This window comes from Diorhabda sublineata, chromosome 2 (genome assembly GCF_026230105.1).
Source record: "Diorhabda sublineata isolate icDioSubl1.1 chromosome 2, icDioSubl1.1, whole genome shotgun sequence".
Classification (NCBI taxonomy): Eukaryota; Metazoa; Arthropoda; class Insecta; order Coleoptera; family Chrysomelidae; genus Diorhabda; species Diorhabda sublineata.
Window position 1 is genome coordinate 12,039,489 of NC_079475.1, and position 20,961 is coordinate 12,060,449.

Below are 20,961 nucleotides of genomic sequence, written 5' to 3' on the forward strand. Positions count from 1 at the left end.
GTGACTTACGACTTCTACTTTAGATATTTTAAGGCTAATTTTAATATTTCGTTTGGCAGCCCACGGTCCGACACTTGCAAGACTTGCGACGAATATGAAAATAAACTTAAGCTACCCTTAGCCGATGAAGAATTAAACCAAATTAAAACTTCTAAACAGCTCTATGTAAGCAGAGCTCAAGTATTCTTTGATGCACTCAAAGAAAAAACAGAATAAGCTAAAAATAATCCCGAGGTAGAAGTACTCTGCTTTGATCATCAACAGAATGCACCTTTACCTAAAGTCCCCTCAGGAGATGCATTTTATCTTAGGCAGTTATGGGTTTTTAATTTCTGCATTTATTCAGCCATAACAGGAATTTCGCATTTTTACATGTATGATGAAACCACTGGCAAAAAGACACCCAATGAAACCATTAGCTTCCTAGATCATTATTTAAAAAATATAATGTCCAAGGATGTGAAAACATTGTACATCTTTTCAGACAACTGAGCTGCTCAAAACATGAACGGAAGCCTAGTACAATATCTATTCACATTGGCCCAAACTAAACAGTTTCAGTCGATTCTTCATCGATATCCTGAACCTGGCCACTCCTTCTTGCCATGTGACAGGTCATTTGGGGTTGTAGAAAAAGCATTACGAAAAATCGAACGAATATTTACTCCTCAAGAATATATGACACATTATGGCAAATGCAGCAGAAACTTTGAAGTGGTCCCAGTAGAACAAAACGTGATTTTTGACTTTGTAAATTATTTAAAGCCACATTTTATGAAAACAGTCATCAACCAGCATAGACAGAAATTTGCGATAAGCAAATACAAACTGATTTTATATGAAGCAAACAGTGGAATCCAGTGCAGCGAGTCTTGTAATTTACCTATCTATAGTACATTCAATATTCAACGTTCTACGTTAGATACCAATACAGCACCAAATCAACTGTATAAAGAAAAATTGCCATTGAAAAAAGTAAAATATGACAACGTGATGGTGCTGGCAAATCAATACGTGCCAAAAAACGACCTATCTTACTATGAAAAATTAACTTTTGCTCAGGGGAACACAGGTAGTGACGTCGAAATGACCAACGACGAAGAAACTATTGAATAGTATTAGATTCTATGACTTATTATTATTGTTTTTGAGTTTTTGTTTAATGAGTAACATTGAATAAAGTTTATGTAATAAATATATACAAATTTTGTGTTTAAATGTAATTTTAGCTCTTTCATTATTGCAGACACGCACACTTTTTGAAGTTTTGGTGCAAGAATGACGTAGATCCATTAAAAAACAACTTTTTATTTGCTTTAAAATATTATATTTTTAGAAGATTTTCGGTATTTGTAATTGTTAAGGTACGTGCTTTTGGCAGTTTAAAACGTAAAAGTGGTATCTAATAAACTATGGCGTATAAAAGTTTTTTTTTATTTTCTCAAAATCGACTTATGGAGCTGCGTCATTCTTGCTGCGGAGTCCTCAATTACTGATAAGGATCTACTTAAGATTTTATACTTATTTTTTTACTGCTGCCATCTATGATGTAGTAAATCAATGCAATGATCTGATATTTCTGTTTTAAAATATTTGACAAGTTGATAACCTCAAAAATATGATTTCAACACATCAAATCAAACATAAATACTGCACAATCTTTGATTAGTGCAAACATTAATTTTCGATAATGTTATTACTCGTCTATGTAATTCGCTATACACCAAATGTAAGCTGTTGAAAAGGTAGGTGTACTTGCTTATCGCAAGTAGAAGGTCAATTTTCACTATTAATTTTTCAGATATGGAAACAAGTACAGCTGGATGGTTTGGTCTTATACTAATTTTATGTTTTACAAGCTTTGGTATATCATGGCTGTTAATTATTACATTGAGTTTAATATTATTTATAGTGGGGTGAGTGTGAAAATGAATATAATTAATACTGCGTCATAATTATCTGAGTAATCAGCGAAATCTTCATCTTTGTTGACTTACGACTTCAAACTTATTACTACTATTTGGAAATGTAATTAAAAATTTTAGTGGTGAAATTCTTCAACCTCTTTATTTATAATTGTGTTTTTCTGACTTCAATATCATTATAGCTTCTGCAATTGCTATAGGGTAGTTTGTTTAACTGTCTCTTTTTTTTAGTATTTGTTTTAAAATTGCTCCAGTATTTAGGTCAAATCTAGGATTTATTTTCGGACTGATATTTTAATTTATTCCCGTAATTTCTTCTTTGGGAGAGGTAAACTCAATATATGAATGTTCTTACATTTTTCATCTTGATCTTCATGTTGTTGAAAGATTTTTTCTATATGATTTGCAAATATTGTTGTTTTTTCATTTTTTTTAGCCCATTTAACATCTTTCAATCAGACAGGTGGTATTCTTCTCAGTAAGAGTCTTTTTAGTATTTTAGTGGCTTTCCACAGTGAGTAGCCAGTACTGCTATCATCTGTAAATTCTCTTAGGTAAATACTAACCGATTTTTCTTTAATTTGTGGTATATTTCTTTTTGTAGCATTTCTGAGAATATTTTTATCTAGTCTATTGCCATTTTCTTCTAAAATTTCTTTTTATTTGGAGTTGAATTTCATTTTCTCAAGCTGATTGTTGAATATTAGCGTTATGCAGTTTTACTTACAATATTTTAGGAAAAAACCTCTTATTTCTATAAATATGAACAGTAGATGTCCTATTCTCTTTCTTTGATTCAGCTACCCCATATTTCACTTTTTTTCTTTGTTTTCTGTATTTTTCATAGTTTTCCATTGTTCTGCTAGCAAGATATTGCTTCCAAGTGCCTTTTTCTTTCTTATTTCTTCTTTTATTTGGTTCCTCCATAATGGTGTCATTTTTTTCGTTAGTTGTTTGTAACCTATTTCTTCAAACACAAACAGCAGATTATATGATTAGAAGCAAAGTCGATCTCTGTAAAATAAGATGATAAGGATAAAGGATAAAAACTCTAAAAGATACACTCATAGAGCACTTCTTCGTCTGATCCAAATTAAGGACACTTATAACAACTTTTGTCAAAAATATATTCAAGAAAAATTCAAGTTTTCTTGTTCCTGTATCAATTTCTGCAATTATTTTCAACACGAAAATTTCCACCCCCATAGAGAAAAAGCACATATTGGCATAGGGTAGATTTTGCTTTTTAAAGTATTCTCCACATTTCATTAAAACTGATGCGAGTTCATGGAAATCGGAGATGAAAACCATGGTAGCCAGGACTATTAAACTAAATTTTGTTTAAATTGCAGCTTGGTGTCATTGCTGTATGTGCAACAAGGTAACATAGAAAAATTTTATGTAAAATGTGCTGGAAACCCTTTGACTTTGAACAACATTAGAGAAGGCGGTATAGAACACATTGTGAAACAATTAGAGAGTCCAAGAAAAGTACAAAAACGTGATAGTAGAGTAACTGGAAGTGAATTGATTGATAGTTCTTTACAAGAAATTCTTGGTTACGTTATTAGAGACTATGTTTCAAATTGGTATAGTATTATAACCAAAGATACTGAATTTCCAGACATCACAGTTCGACGTACAGCACAAACTTTTGCTATAAATATATCTAATAGGTAAATATTACCGATTCATTTATTTAATAATATATAGGGTGTCTGTTTGAGTTGTGTTATTCATAGTTCAAGATTTATACTTTGAAAGCGTCTTTGGAAAATGTTGGGATTCCATTTTCACTATGATAAATCATTCGGATTCTCTCCAATTATTTATTCATTCTTTCTATTTTTTTTTCTGTTCGTTTTTTTAATAATTCAATATATGTAGATTCCTCCTTATATAATGATAATCATATTCAGTTGCACATTATTTTATTTTCTTGAAAGTACTTGTATGGGACAAATTATCACCCGTTCTTCCTTCTACATTAATAATTTTTCTTTTTTTAGTTTTATAGCGATTTCCTACGTTTTTGATGAATAGAATAGTTTTTTCGAGGGTGCTATGTCCAAATCTGGTCGAGTAATTTATTATTTACAATTTAATCTTTACCATTATTGTGTTTAAAACAGTAGAACTTCGATAAGATAAAGACCAAGAGAAGTGTTAAATAATTTGAGTTATAAAGGTTTTTACTTACTTAATGGTTTGAGTTGAAAAATTTTTATTTACTGAAAACGCCTATATCTAAGGGTGGGAGTTGTAATTCTCACTTGTTATATACTATAAGAATTCTGTACATGTAATGTTATAGAGCAAACGTCTTCAGCACTTTACCCGACTATTTTCTTGAAAAACTCCTGACCTGAAAATGGTCCATTCTCAGGTACTGCCAATACAAGGGTGGATTCAGCCCTAGCAACACTAATACAGACATAACCCCTATTTTAAGTCGCCTATATGACTTCCACATCCTCTATATGATTCGTATTATTCTTCTCATCCCCCGCATCAACAATATACGACCCCTCGGCTCAAAAGCCAAGAAGAAACTCCCTTATCCGCCCCTTCCTTCCTTCCTCCTCGAGGAAAGTTAGAAAACTCAACCCCCTACAACCACCACAATCCCAGCCATGCAGATGAGCAATTCCTATATCAGGATCCACTCCAACTTCAATTAAAATTTTCCATACCCTATCAAATTCTATCCAAGGAATCTTTCTTTTTCTACAGGTATTGATAATACAAGACTTTAGTCTATTGTTTATATTTGAAGCCATATGGTAAATATGTGTAAGCAATAGAAAATAACAATGGTCTACAGGGAACTTTTTTTGTTTGCACATTCATTCAAAATAATTCATTAATAGATTATTGAAGTTACAAACCTAACCTAACCGTCGTTACTAAGGTGCTGAGGTACGAATTCGTTTGGGTTATAGAAGATTTAGGCTAAGGGCGGGGTATTTTTTTTGAAAATTTCTAGAGAAAAGATTTTTTTTTGGAATATGTTACTTGAATGTACATCCAAGTGGGCGTCATGGGGGGGGGCTTCACTTCAGCCGCCATCTTGAAAAACACGTTTTATCGAATACCTTGCAAACCGCGCATCGTACGACAAAAATAATGAAGATAATTTTCATAGATAAAAATTTCTGTTATCGTTTTTATTTAAAACCATATTGTAAAAAGTTTGGAGCGCTATTTTAAATAAAAAAAGATGACAAACATTATTATATATGAAAACGATCTCCATTATTTTTGTCGTACGATGCGCGGTTTGCGAGATATTCGATAAAACGTTTTTTCCAAGATGGCGGCTACCGCGGGCGCCGCTCCCTCCATGACGCCCACCTGGATTTATAAACAGGTAACACCCCTAAATGTATAAAAAAAATCCGTTGTCTAGAACTTTGCATTATGAACCTACTTTATTTGTTTGGGTGCTTAGCCTAGTTCGTATGTTAAGTAAAAGAGATTCTGGACTCCGAGGAGAAGTGATAACATTTTATGAATTTATAGGTTATTATGTTATCGAGGTTGTAAGTTATCAAAGTTTGTCATCGTTACTGAGGTGCGAAGCTCAAATTATTAGTTTAAGTAGTAGAGGGTTCGTAATCAGTGATTTTTTGAAAAAAATTTTAATAAATCGTTGAAATATTGATTGGAATCGATAGAACGATCAGTATAATTTAATGTTTGAAGATGATTCCATCCAAAGTTGGCCGCGGTTCCGTTTTAGATAGCCCATGCGCAAGGTCCAATTTTGGCACACTCTCTCCAACTTATCGGCCGGTATTTCACGAATAAATGCTTCAATATTGACTTCCAGTGCGTCAATTGTTGCTGGCTTATCATGTAGACCGTAATCTTAACATAGCTCTATAATAAATAGTCCAAAGGTGTTAAATCACACGATGTGTGTGGCACCGTCTTGTTGAAACCACATGTGAAGCATGACCATTTTGGTCAAAAAAATTGGTCAATCATCACACGGTAGCGCTCGCCATTTACATCGCCATTTACAGTAACGTTCCGGCCATCGTTGCTTTTGAAGATGATGCCACCGGACCTTAATCCACACCACACAGTGACTTTTCCATTGTTCTGTTGGCAAGATATCGCTTCCAAAAATCGTCAATCATCACACGGTAGTTCTCGCCATTCACAGTAACGTTCCGGCCATCGTCGCTTTTGAAGATGATGCCACCGGCCCCTAATCCACACCAAACAGTGACTTTTTCGGGATGTATCAGTAGCTCTTGCAATGGTTCTGACTGGTCTCCACTCCAGACGCGGCAATTTTGCTTTTTGACGTAGCGATTCAACCAGAAATGAACTTCGACGTTAAACACTTTTCCGATAAAAAAGTTGATGTCCATCCAACTTTGCCAGCGCCTATTCACCAAATGTTGTGACGTTGTGAGAGATCGTGTGGCTTCAATTTTTGCATCAGTCGTATCTTAAGAGGTTTGACACCCAACTCCTCTCGCAAAATTTTCTACGTAGTGGAGTAACAGATCTAATTGCTGCCACATTTCACGGTCATCAGTAACATTGGCGGATACAGCCGCAAATTTTCTTCAGTCCTCACTGAACGTTTACGTGTTAATGTTTTAATGTCTAATAGTGTAATTTAGTCACAAGCTTCCGAATAGTTCCCTCAGTATTCCGACCCAACTGCCCATAAATTGGAAGATGTGCTCGATGCACTCTCTTAACAGAGCATGAAGTTTCATTGTAAAATTCAATAATTTGTAAGCGTTGTTCCAGAAAAAAAATCACTCTTTATTTTAAGTAAAAGAGTTTTTGGACTCGAGCCGAATTAAACACATCATTTTATGAATTTATAGAGGTTTAAATTCTACTGTATATTTTAAATGACTTATTTTCGAAATTTTAGGTTTCATTTGATATTCAGTTGTTTGAACCCGATTTGCGAATTTTTCCTCTTGGAATTGATAACAAAATATTAAAATCAAATTTAAGTAGACTCACATATTTCTTTGGTTTTTAAGAGTTAAAGAAGTTGATTGGATACCATATTTAACACAAAAATTTGTTGATGACGCAGCTTCGCACTTAAGATTATTTAAACAGGCTAGAACGAAAATAAAACTACAAGAAGTAGCTAGAGGACAGAATATTTCGCTGCAGAAGGATAAAAGTTCCCCCAAAAAAAATGTTCACAAAAGAAATAAAAGCGAAACGGATATAAATTGGTATAATGGGCGAACGTCAGAACTAAAAAAAGGTATATTACCTCTTGAATAACAAAAATATCATATTTGAATCAACTTTAAATTAATCTTATTTCTTAGACTAGAATAAACATAAAAATAGTTTCAAATAATGAACTAATCCAAAGGTAGACAATTATTTATCATCTAATAATACTTAAAACTGAAATGTTGTGTTATAAAAGTTCGTTGAGTACCCAATAAACAAAATATGTTGGGCAAATAATGGCCCAATCACTACCTCCCATTTTTTAAGACCGATGTCCAATATTTTTCCCCGCATCGCCACCCTATCGACTATATTTTTTGAACCGATTGCTCAGCAACTCGAGTATGAGCGTTTACTTATTATTGACAATTAAACACCAAACTGTACCATTTCTAATATATTCCGAACATTCGACTACTTATGAATTCATCGTCTGGGAAATAATTAATTAAAATTTGCGGAGGTTTTTGAATTGTATCAATTCTTCTAAAAACTAGAAATTCGTGGGATTCAAAATGAAGTTTGATAGAAATATTGATTAATTGAAATATACAGGAAAAACTAAATTTGTTAATTAATTTCATTAAATATTTTTGTTTAATTTGTGAAAGTCTTTCTTTTTTAATAGGATTCGTGTAAATCGTGCTCTTGTCTGTAGGGTTTCTCCAATTAGGACACGGAGGTGGATGGCCTTTGTCATGTTCTTTAACCAATCACATTCCGTTTTTGAGACAGCAGCTGTTATCTGGCTTTATCTTCATTGCAAGTGTTTTCTTTCTTCGTCTGGACTGCTACGGCAGTTTGCTCTTCCACTGGGATAATTACGTGCATCGTTCATGGGAACGACGTTGTTCTTGTCCCCACAAGCGGTGAACGCTCACCCATTGATCTTTCACTTTTTTTCTCTGTCGCACGCTTCCTTCTTTTGGATTTACTCGGAGGACATTTGCAAAGTGGATATTCACTAAAGGCACGTTGACGGTGATGTGGAGCAGGTAAAAAGCTGCGCGGGTACCGGTGTGACATCTTCTCTTGGGATATTTCATGACTCCGCCGCACTTTTTCCAAGGACATTGCATACTTTCTGATAAATCTTCCTCTAACCTCTCTACGCACATTTCTAAACGGCACCAACTTCTTCTTACCATATGGGTCAGTGTACGGATTAGCTCAATCCAAATTATCAGCTTGAGGGGGCATTTGGGACAAAGGAAACTCTTCTGGATCCGTCTGATTTCCTCATTTTCGATTAGAATAATGTCTATTGGAAGATTGCAACTTGGAGAAATATCGAGCTTCTGCGTTTAGCCCATCAGTTTGAACTAAATTTTTGAAGGGATAATCAGAAAACTTTTCTCTATAATATATTAAAATCTTAACGAAAACAGAGAAGTGGTGTAACTTGATATTACCGAAATTTTTTGAGGCATCCTCAATTATATAAAATGAAGTAAAAGTGAACAATAAAGTATATACTTGAGTGATGATGCTGTGTAATGTGTTGGATAGTCGATGAAAATAGAGCCTATTTAGTATTTTTCACAATCTAAGGAAATGCCTTTACTACCTATATAAAATTCGATAAGACTCAGTACTGTTGTACGGAGCGGAAACTCAAATGATCAAAAAACTTGAGGCATTTGACATGTAGCTCTATAGACGGTGAGATGTGGCTCTAAAGACGCATCCAGAAGTTACTTTGGACTCACCAACGACGAAGTATTAAGATGCATTGGTGGCAAAAGAAAGCTGTTGACAATTATTAAGACAAGAAAAATATCTTACATAGGACACATCTTAGGCAACCACAAATACCTACTGCTATAGAACATAATGCAGGGCAGAGTAGAGGGAGAGAAAGAAGAAGAAATCCTGACTCCTTAACATAAGAGAATAGGCAAATCTCAGCGTTGGAGAATTGTTTCATGTTGCGAGGGACAGAAACGCATTTAAAAACGTAAATGAAAAGATGGCATGAGAAGAGGAGGAAGAAGACCCAAAAGTGGTAAATATATTGTTATTTATTGGGAGGACAGGATCGCACTATTATATATAGAAATTTAAATTCCTTTGAAATGAACCGTCATACATAATCCAACCCTATTAAAGCCAGGTATAAATATGAGGATAGACTTTATTCGATTGCAACTCATATATTAACTGAAGGCTAATTTAGATCATGAAAAATTCTACAGTACTATGACATATTAGCGCTCAAAAATGAAGAAAAGGGGTAGGAAGACGTTACAAGATTTGTATGGGGGAATATAATTTTCATTATGGCTATATTAATAATAATAATTTAAGTTTTAACTCAATTTTTTCTAGTCCATTCAAATAAAGTATTATTTTAATGGTACATTGTTGCAATTCTCAATATTTATCGTGTGTTTTGAAATATTTTTGATTTAGATGCTGAAAGAGTGGGCAACTCTGTATTTTATGTGGGGGATGATAAAAAGGATATGACTTTGGAGGACTATTTTTTTAAGCTAGAATGTCAAATGGAAAATAATGTTATTTCACGAGATGCCCTTTGTAGAAACGTAGATATTGAAAAGGGTAAGTATTTAAAAGTGTATTCACCTTTCAATGAAAACAGAAATTTAGGCAATACATTAATCATTTTACAAGCAGAACTTTATGCAATTGAAAAAAAGTGTCTAGTTCAATCTGGAGAAGATCTATCATCATCTAAGTACCAATATAGTAAAATTTAAACTAGTTTGTGACTAAGTGGGAATTTATGGAACAGTTGGTGATATTTATACTGAACACACTGTTTACACCAACACTCATAATTAAATTGCCTGACACGCGTTTCTATAAGTTATCGTCTACAGAAACTGGTAAACTGGATTTAAGCAGCTATTGAAGTTTATCTAAACACTCTGTCAATATCCCATCCTATTAAGTTGTTCAGTATATTCTATAACCATGTAATTATTTAGACAAAGGCCAAGTTCATGGGGAAAGAAAGAAGAATAACTAGTTCCTCACGAATTACCCTTAAATAATTTCTCCTAAAATGAATGTACACACACATTTTTAGTTATTTAGTTTTGCTCCTGTCAAAAGATAAAAAAAGAAGAAGAGAGGATTGTACAATAAACAACGAACAAAATCAATTTCCATTTCAAACTTGTTGCACTCACTCGCCTCTAGCACAGCTCCTAACTCCAGACGATCACGATGAGATACCCCTTGGAACTCCACGTAATTAACTTCGTCATGAACGTGCATTTTTTCGGTAACAATCACAAATCCAAACATTTTTGCCATAAATAACTCGAATCAATTTTCTTAGTGGTTTTTACCCCAACTTACAATATATTTTTCTATAATTATTATTTGATTTGAAAATATCTTCTCTATATATGAATATTGAGCTTGTTGTTTTAGTTCACTTTGACGTTGGTTTACCTTCAGACTCCGAAGACGACAAATTGGTTATCGAAACGAGCGTCAGACAGTGTAATTGTGAGTGTTCGTGTAAACAGTATGTTCAGTCGTTTGGGATTGCCAAGAAAAATTAAACCGAACCCTTCTGTTGTATCAGATATAGAACAATGGAAAAAATCAGTATAATTTAATGTTTCACGAATTTCACGAATAAATGCTTCAATATTGGCTTCCAGTGCGTCAATTGTTACTGGTTTATCCCTGTGGATATTAGCTTTGACATTGAAATAGTCCAAATGCGTTCAATCAGGCGCAAAATGTGAGATGAACTGGTCACCGAGGGCAGCTCTCAATTTGGCCATTGTTTCGCGTGCCGTGTGGCATGTGGCACCGTCTTGTTGAAACCTCATGTCAGGCATGACCAATTCTTCCATTTTGGTCAAAAAAATTTATCAATCATCACACGGTAGTGCTCTCCATTCACAGTAACGGCCATAATCGGACCGGACCTTAATCCACACCAAACAGTGACTTTTTCGGGATGCATTGGTAGCACTTGCAATGCTTCTGTCTTCACTCCAGATACAGCAATTTTGCTTGTTGACGTATCTATTCAACCAGAAATGAGCTTTGTCGTTGACCACAATTTTTCGATAAAAAAATTGATATCCATCCAACTTTGCCAGCTCCTATTCACCAAATGTTAGACGTTGTGGGAAATCGTGTGGCTTAAATTCTTGCACCATTCGTATCTTAAGAGGTTTAACACCCAAATCCTTTCGCAAAATTTTCCACATAGTGGAGTAACAGAGGCCCAATTGCTGCGAACGGCGGCGAATCGACATTCCACTGTACGTTTGCGTGTTAGTGGTTTCATGAATTTTCATTGTAAAATTGAATAATTTGCAAACGTTGTTCGTTCGTAAATCGATGCATGATTAAATTATAGACCAAACTGAACAAATTTAACAATGACACAAGACACGATTCATGTGTCATCTGTCAAAAACATTGTTACCAAAAAGATACCGGCAAAAAAATCACTCATTGTGGTACGCTACATTATTTCCAAAGATTAAATTCGTTCGAGTGTTTATCAATTTTGAAATTTCATTTATGGATTCGTTTATATTGAAAAAAGTTGTTTTAGATTTTTTGTGTGAATTAACTGAAATTCTTTTATACATCCTACTTCCGGACGAAGATTTTCAATGTAAACCGCTTCGATATATTCTAAGAGAAATATTTGTAAATTGCGTTATTTTACCACTAATAAATTTAATTTCGGATCCAGATTATATAAATCAGGCGATAATATGGCTGGTACGTACAAAATTAAGTGATAACTTGCTATCATATTATTTTCGTTCGATTTGTTCTGTTTCAGTGTTTGAGAGAGAATCAGTTGCCCACCGACATATTTATAACTACTCTTAGAATGACTGATAACTGTGATGAATTGAAAAGTACCAAAGATTTAATATCACTTGAAATACAAACTCTGGTAAGTGAAACTTTAGGTCATGAAAAGCAATAAAAGTTCAAATAAGTGGCTACTGTTGCTTTATTTTGTGGGGAATTTTAGTCATACCACTGGAAAATTAGCATTCCATTCGAGCTTTACACTATATTTTTTGTACGGCTTTTATGGGTAATAGCGAAGTGATTGTAACTTGTAATTTCAAATTTAATGTTATTCAAACCATACAGGTGCAATTACACTTTGAATATAAAAGTAACGGTTTTTTTCATTATTTTCAGAAGGTTAGAAATAAATTTTTAATTACACTGATCAACACGATTTTTGAGTTTGTCTTTTGTATGTTATTTCTGATCAATTTCAATTAAAACAAATTAATTGAACCAGTTAAGATGACATAAGAGGACACATTTACTGTATTAAAAATTAAAAAAATTGATAAAAAGAAATGTGAATCTTTCAAAACACAAAAAGACCCCCTATAGTGGTCCTCTATCAGCGCGGTACTATTTAATCTAGCTTTGGAAGGCAAGAACCAGTATCAACAGAAAGGGCATGATATTTAACAAAAGTCATCAATGCTTGGCTTATGCTGATGAGGTGACGTTAAAGAAGAAGAAGAAAGTTTGAACAAACCATTAAATAACTAATGGTTAAAAAACAGCAGAAGGTATAGGCCTACACTTTAATAATGAAAAAATAAAAAGTTTATGGAAATGAAGAATAAATATGGAAGCAAGACAAAAAACAATTTCAAAGTACATAAACATGATGGAACGTTAAGAGAATTCGTGGAAGTAGAAAATTTCATGTAGACTACATAATGAATGCCAAGAAGAAAAGGAAATCGTACTAAGAATTTCGAAAAATTACAACTGAGCAGGCAGCCTTAGAGGAATTTGAGACTCACCCTGACATACGCTTGTGAAACCTGGATAATGACGAATGAATTTGAACATAACTTGGAAATCTGGAAGAGAAAAATACTAAGAAGAATTTCTGGGGGCAAGCAGACAGAATTAGGATCAAACCATGAAATTTACACACTTTTGAATGAGTCACCAATCTGCGCTTTTATAAAGACAAAAAGGATAAATCGCTTAGAACGAATGGACGAAGATAGATTATTTAAATGAGTTGCATGGAAAATACCAGAGTGCAAGAGGAAAAGAGATAGATCAAAAAACGGTGGAGGGAAGTAGTAGAAGAAGACCTTAGAGAGAAAAACATCCAGAGCGGAAGAGAAAAAGCAATGGACCGAAAGAAGTGGAGAGAAATTGCAAAGCTATGGACCTAATAATAAGGGAAAAAATGTTTCTTTGATCAGAATATTTGCCTGTAACATCTAGAGCAGCTGGACCGAAAGAAGTGGAGAGAAATTGCAAAGCTATGGACCTAATAATAAGGGAAAAAATGTTTCTTTGATCAGAATATTTGCTCATGTAACATCTAGAGCAGCTGGACCGAAAGAAGTGGAGAGAAATTGCAAAGCTATGGATCTAAATGGTCTGTATATAAATTTGTTGAATTTTAATCTTTTCTCTCAGAAAAATAAGGAAAAAAATGTTTTTTTTTTATCAAAAAAGTTGCTTGTATAAAAACTTGAGTAACTGGACCAGAAGAAGTGGAGAGAGATTATAAAGTTATGGACTTAAATGATCTGTATAGAAATATGTTGAATTTTAATTTTTTTCTCAGAATAATAAGTGAAAAAATGTTTTTTTGATAAAAAAATTTGCTTCTGTAATAACTAGAGCAGCTTTTCATTTTTTTTTTGGAAAAAATTTTTCATTTTTATTGTAATTTTACTTCACATCATGACATGAAACATATTTGCTATATATCAGAATTTTTGTATGTCAGATTTATGATAAACAATGATATTTTCTTGTAAATTAACAAGAAATTTATGTCTAAAAGTGAATATTCTCTGTATTTTTTCCATTCTCTTACAACCTACCTGGTATTTAACCCGAGGTATAATCTCCCATCTTATTCTCGTTGTATTACCCTTGATAACACTTGATAACAATAAAGCCCATCACATCTTAATGAAAACGCTCTTCTTATTCCTCGGAGTAGGCATCCATATTATCTTTGAATTCATTCAGATGAGAATGTATCATATGAAATGTATGAGATATGAGAAATTTAAGTGATTTCCAATGCATAAGAACATAATCCCGAAAAGAAAACTTTTTTTTGTTAACCTTGTTATTCACAATAATGACGTGGTGATTACAGTGATAAAACGTATTGTTTGAGGTTATGACATATTTGTATTTTCTTTTCCGAAATATTTGATTTTAAAATAGGTTTTCATAATAACATATCGAGCTCACTATTTTATTCTTCATTGACTCGTCAATATAATCTTCTGTAACTGTTTTCAATCTCCATGTTTTTTCGATGAAGTGATGTCTTCGTCAGCATCTATAAGTATTGTTGCTGATGGTCTTCTTAAGCATTAGTATACAGCTGAATTATCAATTTTAATAATTCCAACTCTCTGTACCGTACATTTTTCTTATTGATCGCAAAAAGGCTTTTACACACGAATTGCATACATTATTTTTTCTACTAGCGAAAATTTTATATTTAAGCACTAGTGAAATTTCAAGTTTTTGTTTATTTATTTTAGAGATCTCGGGATTTGGGAGGAGAAAGTGATCTAGCAGTCAAACAACAACTCAGCAGCTTATATTACGTCTTAAAAATAATAGATAATAAATTATCCAAAATGGAAAATATGGACAGTATAGGTATAAAATAAAATTAATTAACGAATAATTATTTAAAAATTGAATATTTTTCAGATGGACAAAATTTGGATTATATTCAAATAGAAAACATCAAAAAAATCGAACTTACTTTAGACCAAATTTTAAAAAATAACATAGCGCTGTCATATTTTATTGATTTCGTTTCTAGTCAAGGAAAACAACTAGACCTCTTCTTCTATTTAAATGTTGAAGGTAACACCAATTGACTATTATACCAAGGGTGTTGTTTATATTTTTAGCCAACATAATAATAAGCGTTCGCTAAATATCATGTAATAGTCTTGTTTTATTGTTATGTAAATTGGAGTTAGGTTTGACTCTTTGAATTCTAAACTCTTACTACTCTTTATCAATCACCTAAAAATATAACGAATTCAACGTAGGCATTGAAATTGCTTATTTTACAAATATGTTTCATTGGATAATTTGAAAGTTCAGTAAACTGTATTCCATCACAATCATATGAGATACCGGCTTTAAAATAATGATTTGAATGTTTTGGATGTCACGTAAAGTCTCAAAATAAAGGACATTTCTTGATTGGTAAGAGCGTTCAGAAGATTATTATATGTGAAATCTCATCGATCCCCTACTTGGAAAAATGTATTCAATTTCAGAGGTGACAAAAATGGATTTTACGCATTTTGTAGCAAAAGTTTGATCAAAAAATTAGTTCAGGTCAAAAGTACCCCGTTCAATCCTTATGGAAATTACGTTTAAGCCAATTCTGAAACTTCGGCACGATGGTAGTTCAAAGCAACGTAATTGAAAGTTTCAATTGGCACGGAACCCAAAACCAATCCTGAAGTTTTCGAAACTACGGTTGGAGGAAGTGAATTGGTTTCGACCAATTATTCGGAAACTTGACAACAAATGGCTCGAATCGATGGTGACGAAAATATTGAGAAACGGGGAAATTGTCCTATTCAGGATAAAACTGATAATAGAGATCCTCTTATAAGTTACAAAGTTGATACCAGTGATTATATCACGGGAAAACTGTTTTTGAAGTACTACATTTATATCTGTGCGCATGTGTATCTTTATATGTGTAGAAGAGCTTCTTGCATACGTCGCGTACCTTGACAAGACCCAGTTCTATGGTACAGATGTTTCTTTTATTGTTCTTATTAATAGACAATAAAACCTTTTATATTTATATTACAAAATAAAAACAAATACTACTACTAAGTGAATGAACAACTTTATATTGATTAAACCAATTGAAAACTTCAACTATATTATCTCATATTTATAGACTCCCTTAGCTCAATTCAAATTCACGCCACAAATTATTTGACAATTAAAATCAAGCAGCAACTGCAATTCATAAAAGATAACAACAAAAAAATGCATTTTGTTGGATTCCCTCACATACTGGAATAAAAGGAAACGAAGAGGCAGACCTGGTGCCGATATTAAATCAACCCTAAAACGTAAAGTACTCGATGAATGGGAGAATAAATGGTCGAATAAAATAAAAGACTCCGTTAAATCATGGTCAGTACTACCGAAAAATCGTAGAGATCAAGTTCTCCGTTTAGGAAAGATTTTAACGCAGCAGGATCATCATAAAATCTACCACGAACAATATCTAAAATTTTAGGATCTAAATACAATATTACTAACCTCAAAAATTACCTCAAACAGATCTCGATCATAAACTTAATTTAATAAATATCTGCAGATAAAATACAATTTACTTGTATTTGTTAAAAAAATTGAAACGCTAATAATCGGTATACGGTTGATGCGAGTTTTTTAATAAAAACTTAAATGAATGAACCAATTGAATTCTTCAACTATATTTTAAAACATTTTTATTGTATTAAAAATATTGCTGATATTACGTTTAAAAAAATATAGTTCTTCTCGATTTTTTTGCATATTATTATGTCTATTTACGAAATTAAAATTATGCCAAAATTACATCTTTAGTCATATATTTTATAAAACTAAAATAGGTGCAAGTTACAGAAATAACTAAAAATGTCATTTAATTGTTTAAAATAGCCCCGTTTCACGATACTTTTATGATTTTTTATCAAAAAATTAATGTTTGTGTGAAAAACGCAGATTTAAGATCGATGGTAACTTTCCAGATTCACCATATATTAGTTTTCTGAACTCTTCTAACTATTTTCAGCTCTATGTGAAGCTTTTTAGCTAAACTACTAGATTTTAGTCATAATTTGACCGGACTATCTATTAATATAAATAAATGTTATTTTTGTGACATACAGTAACAAGAGTCTGTCGATTGTAAATGATAATCCAACATTTTTTAGTCAAAAAACATTTGCGTCTTTTGAAAAACAAAGCAAAATAAATACCAATCATTTTCAATCGCTCTTTAGCATTGATTTAGCAATTGGATAATATTGAAAAAAAATAATTCAATTATTGTTAAGTCAAAAATATAATCAACAGTCATTGTATTGTAAAAAATTTATTTTGTAGGTTGGAAAGTATCCGTAGAACAACAATTGTCGGATCTTCATCTAACTAAATTAATTAAAGGTTCAACAGAAAATTTAAATTCGACTTACGAAAATATCCGTTCCACTGCCCTGAGTATTTACGAACAATATTTGGGTGATAAAACTGAGCAAAAAGTACAAATAAAACCGGCGATTGTACAAACGTTACATTTCAAGATTCGAAATCTAAACGAAATCCCTTCGGAAACTTGGTTCGATACTGTTCTCGAAGCTACTTACGAAAAAATGGAAAATAATTTTTTGCCGTTGTTCAAAAAAAGCAAATCGTACGTTAAGTTATTACAAGAACTCGATCTATTACAACAAGCTAACTCCGAAGATGACGTAATCAGTATTAACAGGTGTGTACCTACATATTCTGAACCTAAGAAAAGTTAATTAATGATAATTAATAGAATAGTTATTACTCTATAAGCTAAAGAGCTAAAATAATGCCTTCAGGCTTTACTATGGCATGATAGAGGTCTTGACCAAAGACAAGTCCTTTTTTTTACCACAAGTAATGTATCTTTTGGCTAACCACGTATCAGTCTCCAAAGTAAAATCCAGCTCGAAGGACCAAATGTAATGTATCTTCGGACTAACCAATAATGGTCGACCATATTCTACTTAACAACAAAAATTTTAATTCTTAATCTCTCAATAATCCGACTACCTTACTCGCCGAATGTCAAACTATTAAGAACCTAGTATCCTTGTACAAGTTACCTTAAATACTAAATCTTATCGTATACAAAAGCTATAATTAATTATAGCAATGGATATTTATGGTCGTTAGAGTCACATTCATATAAAATAAAAATAAGTAATTTGATTCGTTTATGGAATTTCAAGTATCTAAGAGACACTTGGAATCACTTAACTAAGACGTTGGTTCCTATTAGGAACGTTAATGGAGGGTGAAGTATCACTCAACTATATGATATATGAATCATAATGGTTGAGGTGAGATACTTCAGACACAAGAGGTTGTATTTCTCCCTGGGTTACATTCGTGCATGTTGCCTAATTTTAAATATGAAATTATATGTCAGAACACCACACTTTATTTAACTTACTTTGTTATTTTTTCTCTCTAGGTCAATTACTAGGATCTTCCTTAGTATGTTTATGAGCTTGTCAGCTGCAGAGTAATCTGTGATAATGGTCTTCTGCGTGCTCTGTGACTTTTCGCTTTTTGTCTACTTAACCACAATCTCTCCGTCGCCTTATGTAAAGGGTTTGTCTTGTCTACAACTACATAGATGGATACGTATCTTCTACCTCATACAGATTTTTTACCCCTAAAGTTCCGATTTTTCGCTAGTCTAAATATTGAGTGTCACTGAAATTTGTTACTATACAAGAAATAAGTTCACCATGAAGTTAAACAGGAAGAAAGATTGGAAGATTGCACCGGCGCCTTTCAGACAAAAACACTTGCCGTTGAAACTTGTATGGAAATGAACCTGGAAAGGAACCAATACAATAGTGATATAGAGATCCAATAGTCAGAATATATTGAGCTGCTACTCTATCGGTACAAATATGATCTGGAATACAATAGGAACCTCAATGACTTACGCAAACATAACAAGATAATTAATAGGACATTGTACTTGCCATGAGTTTAAGTAGATTTGGTAGATGGTATAGGAAAGTACATCTACCAGTTGTAGGAAAAAAGAAGAATTACTCAGGCAGATGCTTCATTGACTGGACTACTCCAATATCTGTATCTTTGCTTTTTGACCAGACTCCCGCTTCATAAAGCTAGTGGTCTAGATTCTGTGGTTTCTCACGATCATTTTTATTCTCCCATTTAAAATTTGATATGATCTCGTTTTTCTTTAAATTCTTCTGTAGAAATTTTTTATTTATCTCAAAATTGAAACTTATATATTTGATTCACAGTAGTGAATGTGTAGACGAACCTCCAAATGTGGCAACTAGAAAAATGGATCTTCTGTCTGTTGAAAGTCCCAAGAACGTAAAACACGCTAGATCGTGGAGCGACGTAACAATGCTGATTGGAAAAAATGAATCCGAAATAAAATCACGTAGCTCTAGTCTAGAAAAAAGGATAACCGCTAACGGATCTGATGTAGTTAAAGAAGAAGAAAGAAAAATCGACGAAAAACTTTTGAAAACCGGAAATTTTACTCTTAACGTGAATATTATTGAAACTGGTAAGAAAGAGGCGTAGAAATATTTTACTACTAAAGTAAATGCTCGATAGTTCACTGACGAAAATAACGCTGTCACATTTTCATTTGAAAAATCTCTTGCTCTTCCTATTCATACCAATTTCAATGACCATTCACCTCTAATTACATTTGTCTGCATTTTTTATAGCACTCTGTATGTAGACCATTTTTTCTATTTAAAAATATTTTTTTTGTTATGGTAATTTTGGAAACAATCACCAAAATTAATTTGGACACAAACGATATTATTAACAACATTAAAATAAAAATTGCTACTTAAAATTTTACAGGTTATAATGAAAACTACAGTTCATTGAATAAGTTTCAATGGCTGGGTATTATAGCGACAATATCAACCCAATATTTCTAAATTCCGTAATTAGTTATTGATTCTGAAAATATGCAGAAAACTTTATTAAAAATAATTTTGTTTATAAAACTCTTAATTTTTAGAAATAACAATTCATTTCGATTCGTTTTGGGACCACTAATAAATTAATATCCATCCCTCCAATTTCGAATCCCAAGCGTTATTTAAGACGTGAACTTTCAAGATTTTATGGTTTGTCTATGGATATAACATCACTCAATAAGTAGTGTGACTGACACACAGATGGCGTTGCCATTGACAAATTCATATGACGTTTATGAAGTACCAACTTTCAAAATATTATGTGTAAAATGTCATGAAATTTAAGTGAAGCTATTTTTGTTATTTTCAAAACAATTTCGTGTGTTAATTTATCATTGCTTCTTGATGAAAAAAATAGCATGTCGAAAAAAAGACAAGATAATGCACCGATTCACAAGTCGATGACAATGATGATTAAAATGAACGAATTACATTTTGAATTGCTTCTTCATTAACCGTATAGTCCAGATCTGGTCCCCAGTGTCTACTGATCTGAAAAAAATGCTCGTCGTAAGAAATTCAGCTCAAATCAAGAAGCAATTGCTGAAACTGAAGCCTATTTAAAAGTAAAAGAGAAATCCTTCTACAAGCATGGCATCGAGAAGTTAGAGAAGCATTCAAACGATTATATTGCTCTTGATAGAGATTAGATTGATGAATAAAATCGATTTTCTTAGTTAGTCACACGATTTATTTAGTGATGTGTTACTTTATTGGTTGGCCAGCGTCTATAGAAACCGTTCTATTTTCAGGAATAGTTTGTGAAAAGGGTAAAACATTTGGTATATATGCCATTCGAGTTAGTAGATCATATGAGACAGGGTACCAAGAAGAATGGCATATTTATCGAAGATATAGCGACTTTCATGACCTTTATTCCAAAGTTAAGGAAAAGGTAATTATTAAATCCAAAGTACACACAAATAAAAATTATTTTTGTAAAAGAATATTTTGATACATTTTACAACCTCAGTTAGCATCGGATTCTATATTATATATTCTATATTATCGGATTTCAACTTGATCAGTGGTTTCCAGTTGAA

General features: G+C 32.7%; 1 protein-coding gene across 3 annotated transcripts in view; it reads left to right on the plus strand.

Moving 5' to 3' along the window:
* The first annotated feature begins 1,549 nt into the window (after nucleotides 1–1,549).
* Nucleotides 1,550–20,961, plus strand: part of LOC130440564 (sorting nexin-13-like) — a 28,274-nt gene continuing 8,862 nt past the window's right edge. The window contains exons 1-12 of one of the 3 annotated variants that reach the window (XM_056773815.1): nucleotides 1,550–1,745; nucleotides 1,802–1,916; nucleotides 3,278–3,601; nucleotides 6,944–7,179; nucleotides 9,567–9,716; nucleotides 11,707–11,879; nucleotides 11,944–12,060; nucleotides 14,678–14,798; nucleotides 14,853–15,011; nucleotides 17,280–17,661; nucleotides 19,214–19,488; nucleotides 20,671–20,813. In XM_056773815.1, coding sequence (XP_056629793.1) covers nucleotides 1,804–1,916; nucleotides 3,278–3,601; nucleotides 6,944–7,179; nucleotides 9,567–9,716; nucleotides 11,707–11,879; nucleotides 11,944–12,060; nucleotides 14,678–14,798; nucleotides 14,853–15,011; nucleotides 17,280–17,661; nucleotides 19,214–19,488; nucleotides 20,671–20,813 — 2,193 coding nt within the window. In that variant the 5' untranslated portion in view covers nucleotides 1,550–1,745; nucleotides 1,802–1,803. Of the gene's footprint in view, nucleotides 1,746–1,801; nucleotides 1,917–3,277; nucleotides 3,602–6,943; nucleotides 7,180–9,566; nucleotides 9,717–11,697; nucleotides 11,880–11,943; nucleotides 12,061–14,677; nucleotides 14,799–14,852; nucleotides 15,012–17,279; nucleotides 17,662–19,213; nucleotides 19,489–20,670; nucleotides 20,814–20,961 lie in introns of all 3 variants that reach the window. The other 2 variants (XM_056773816.1, XM_056773814.1) reach the window with 2 other exon arrangements.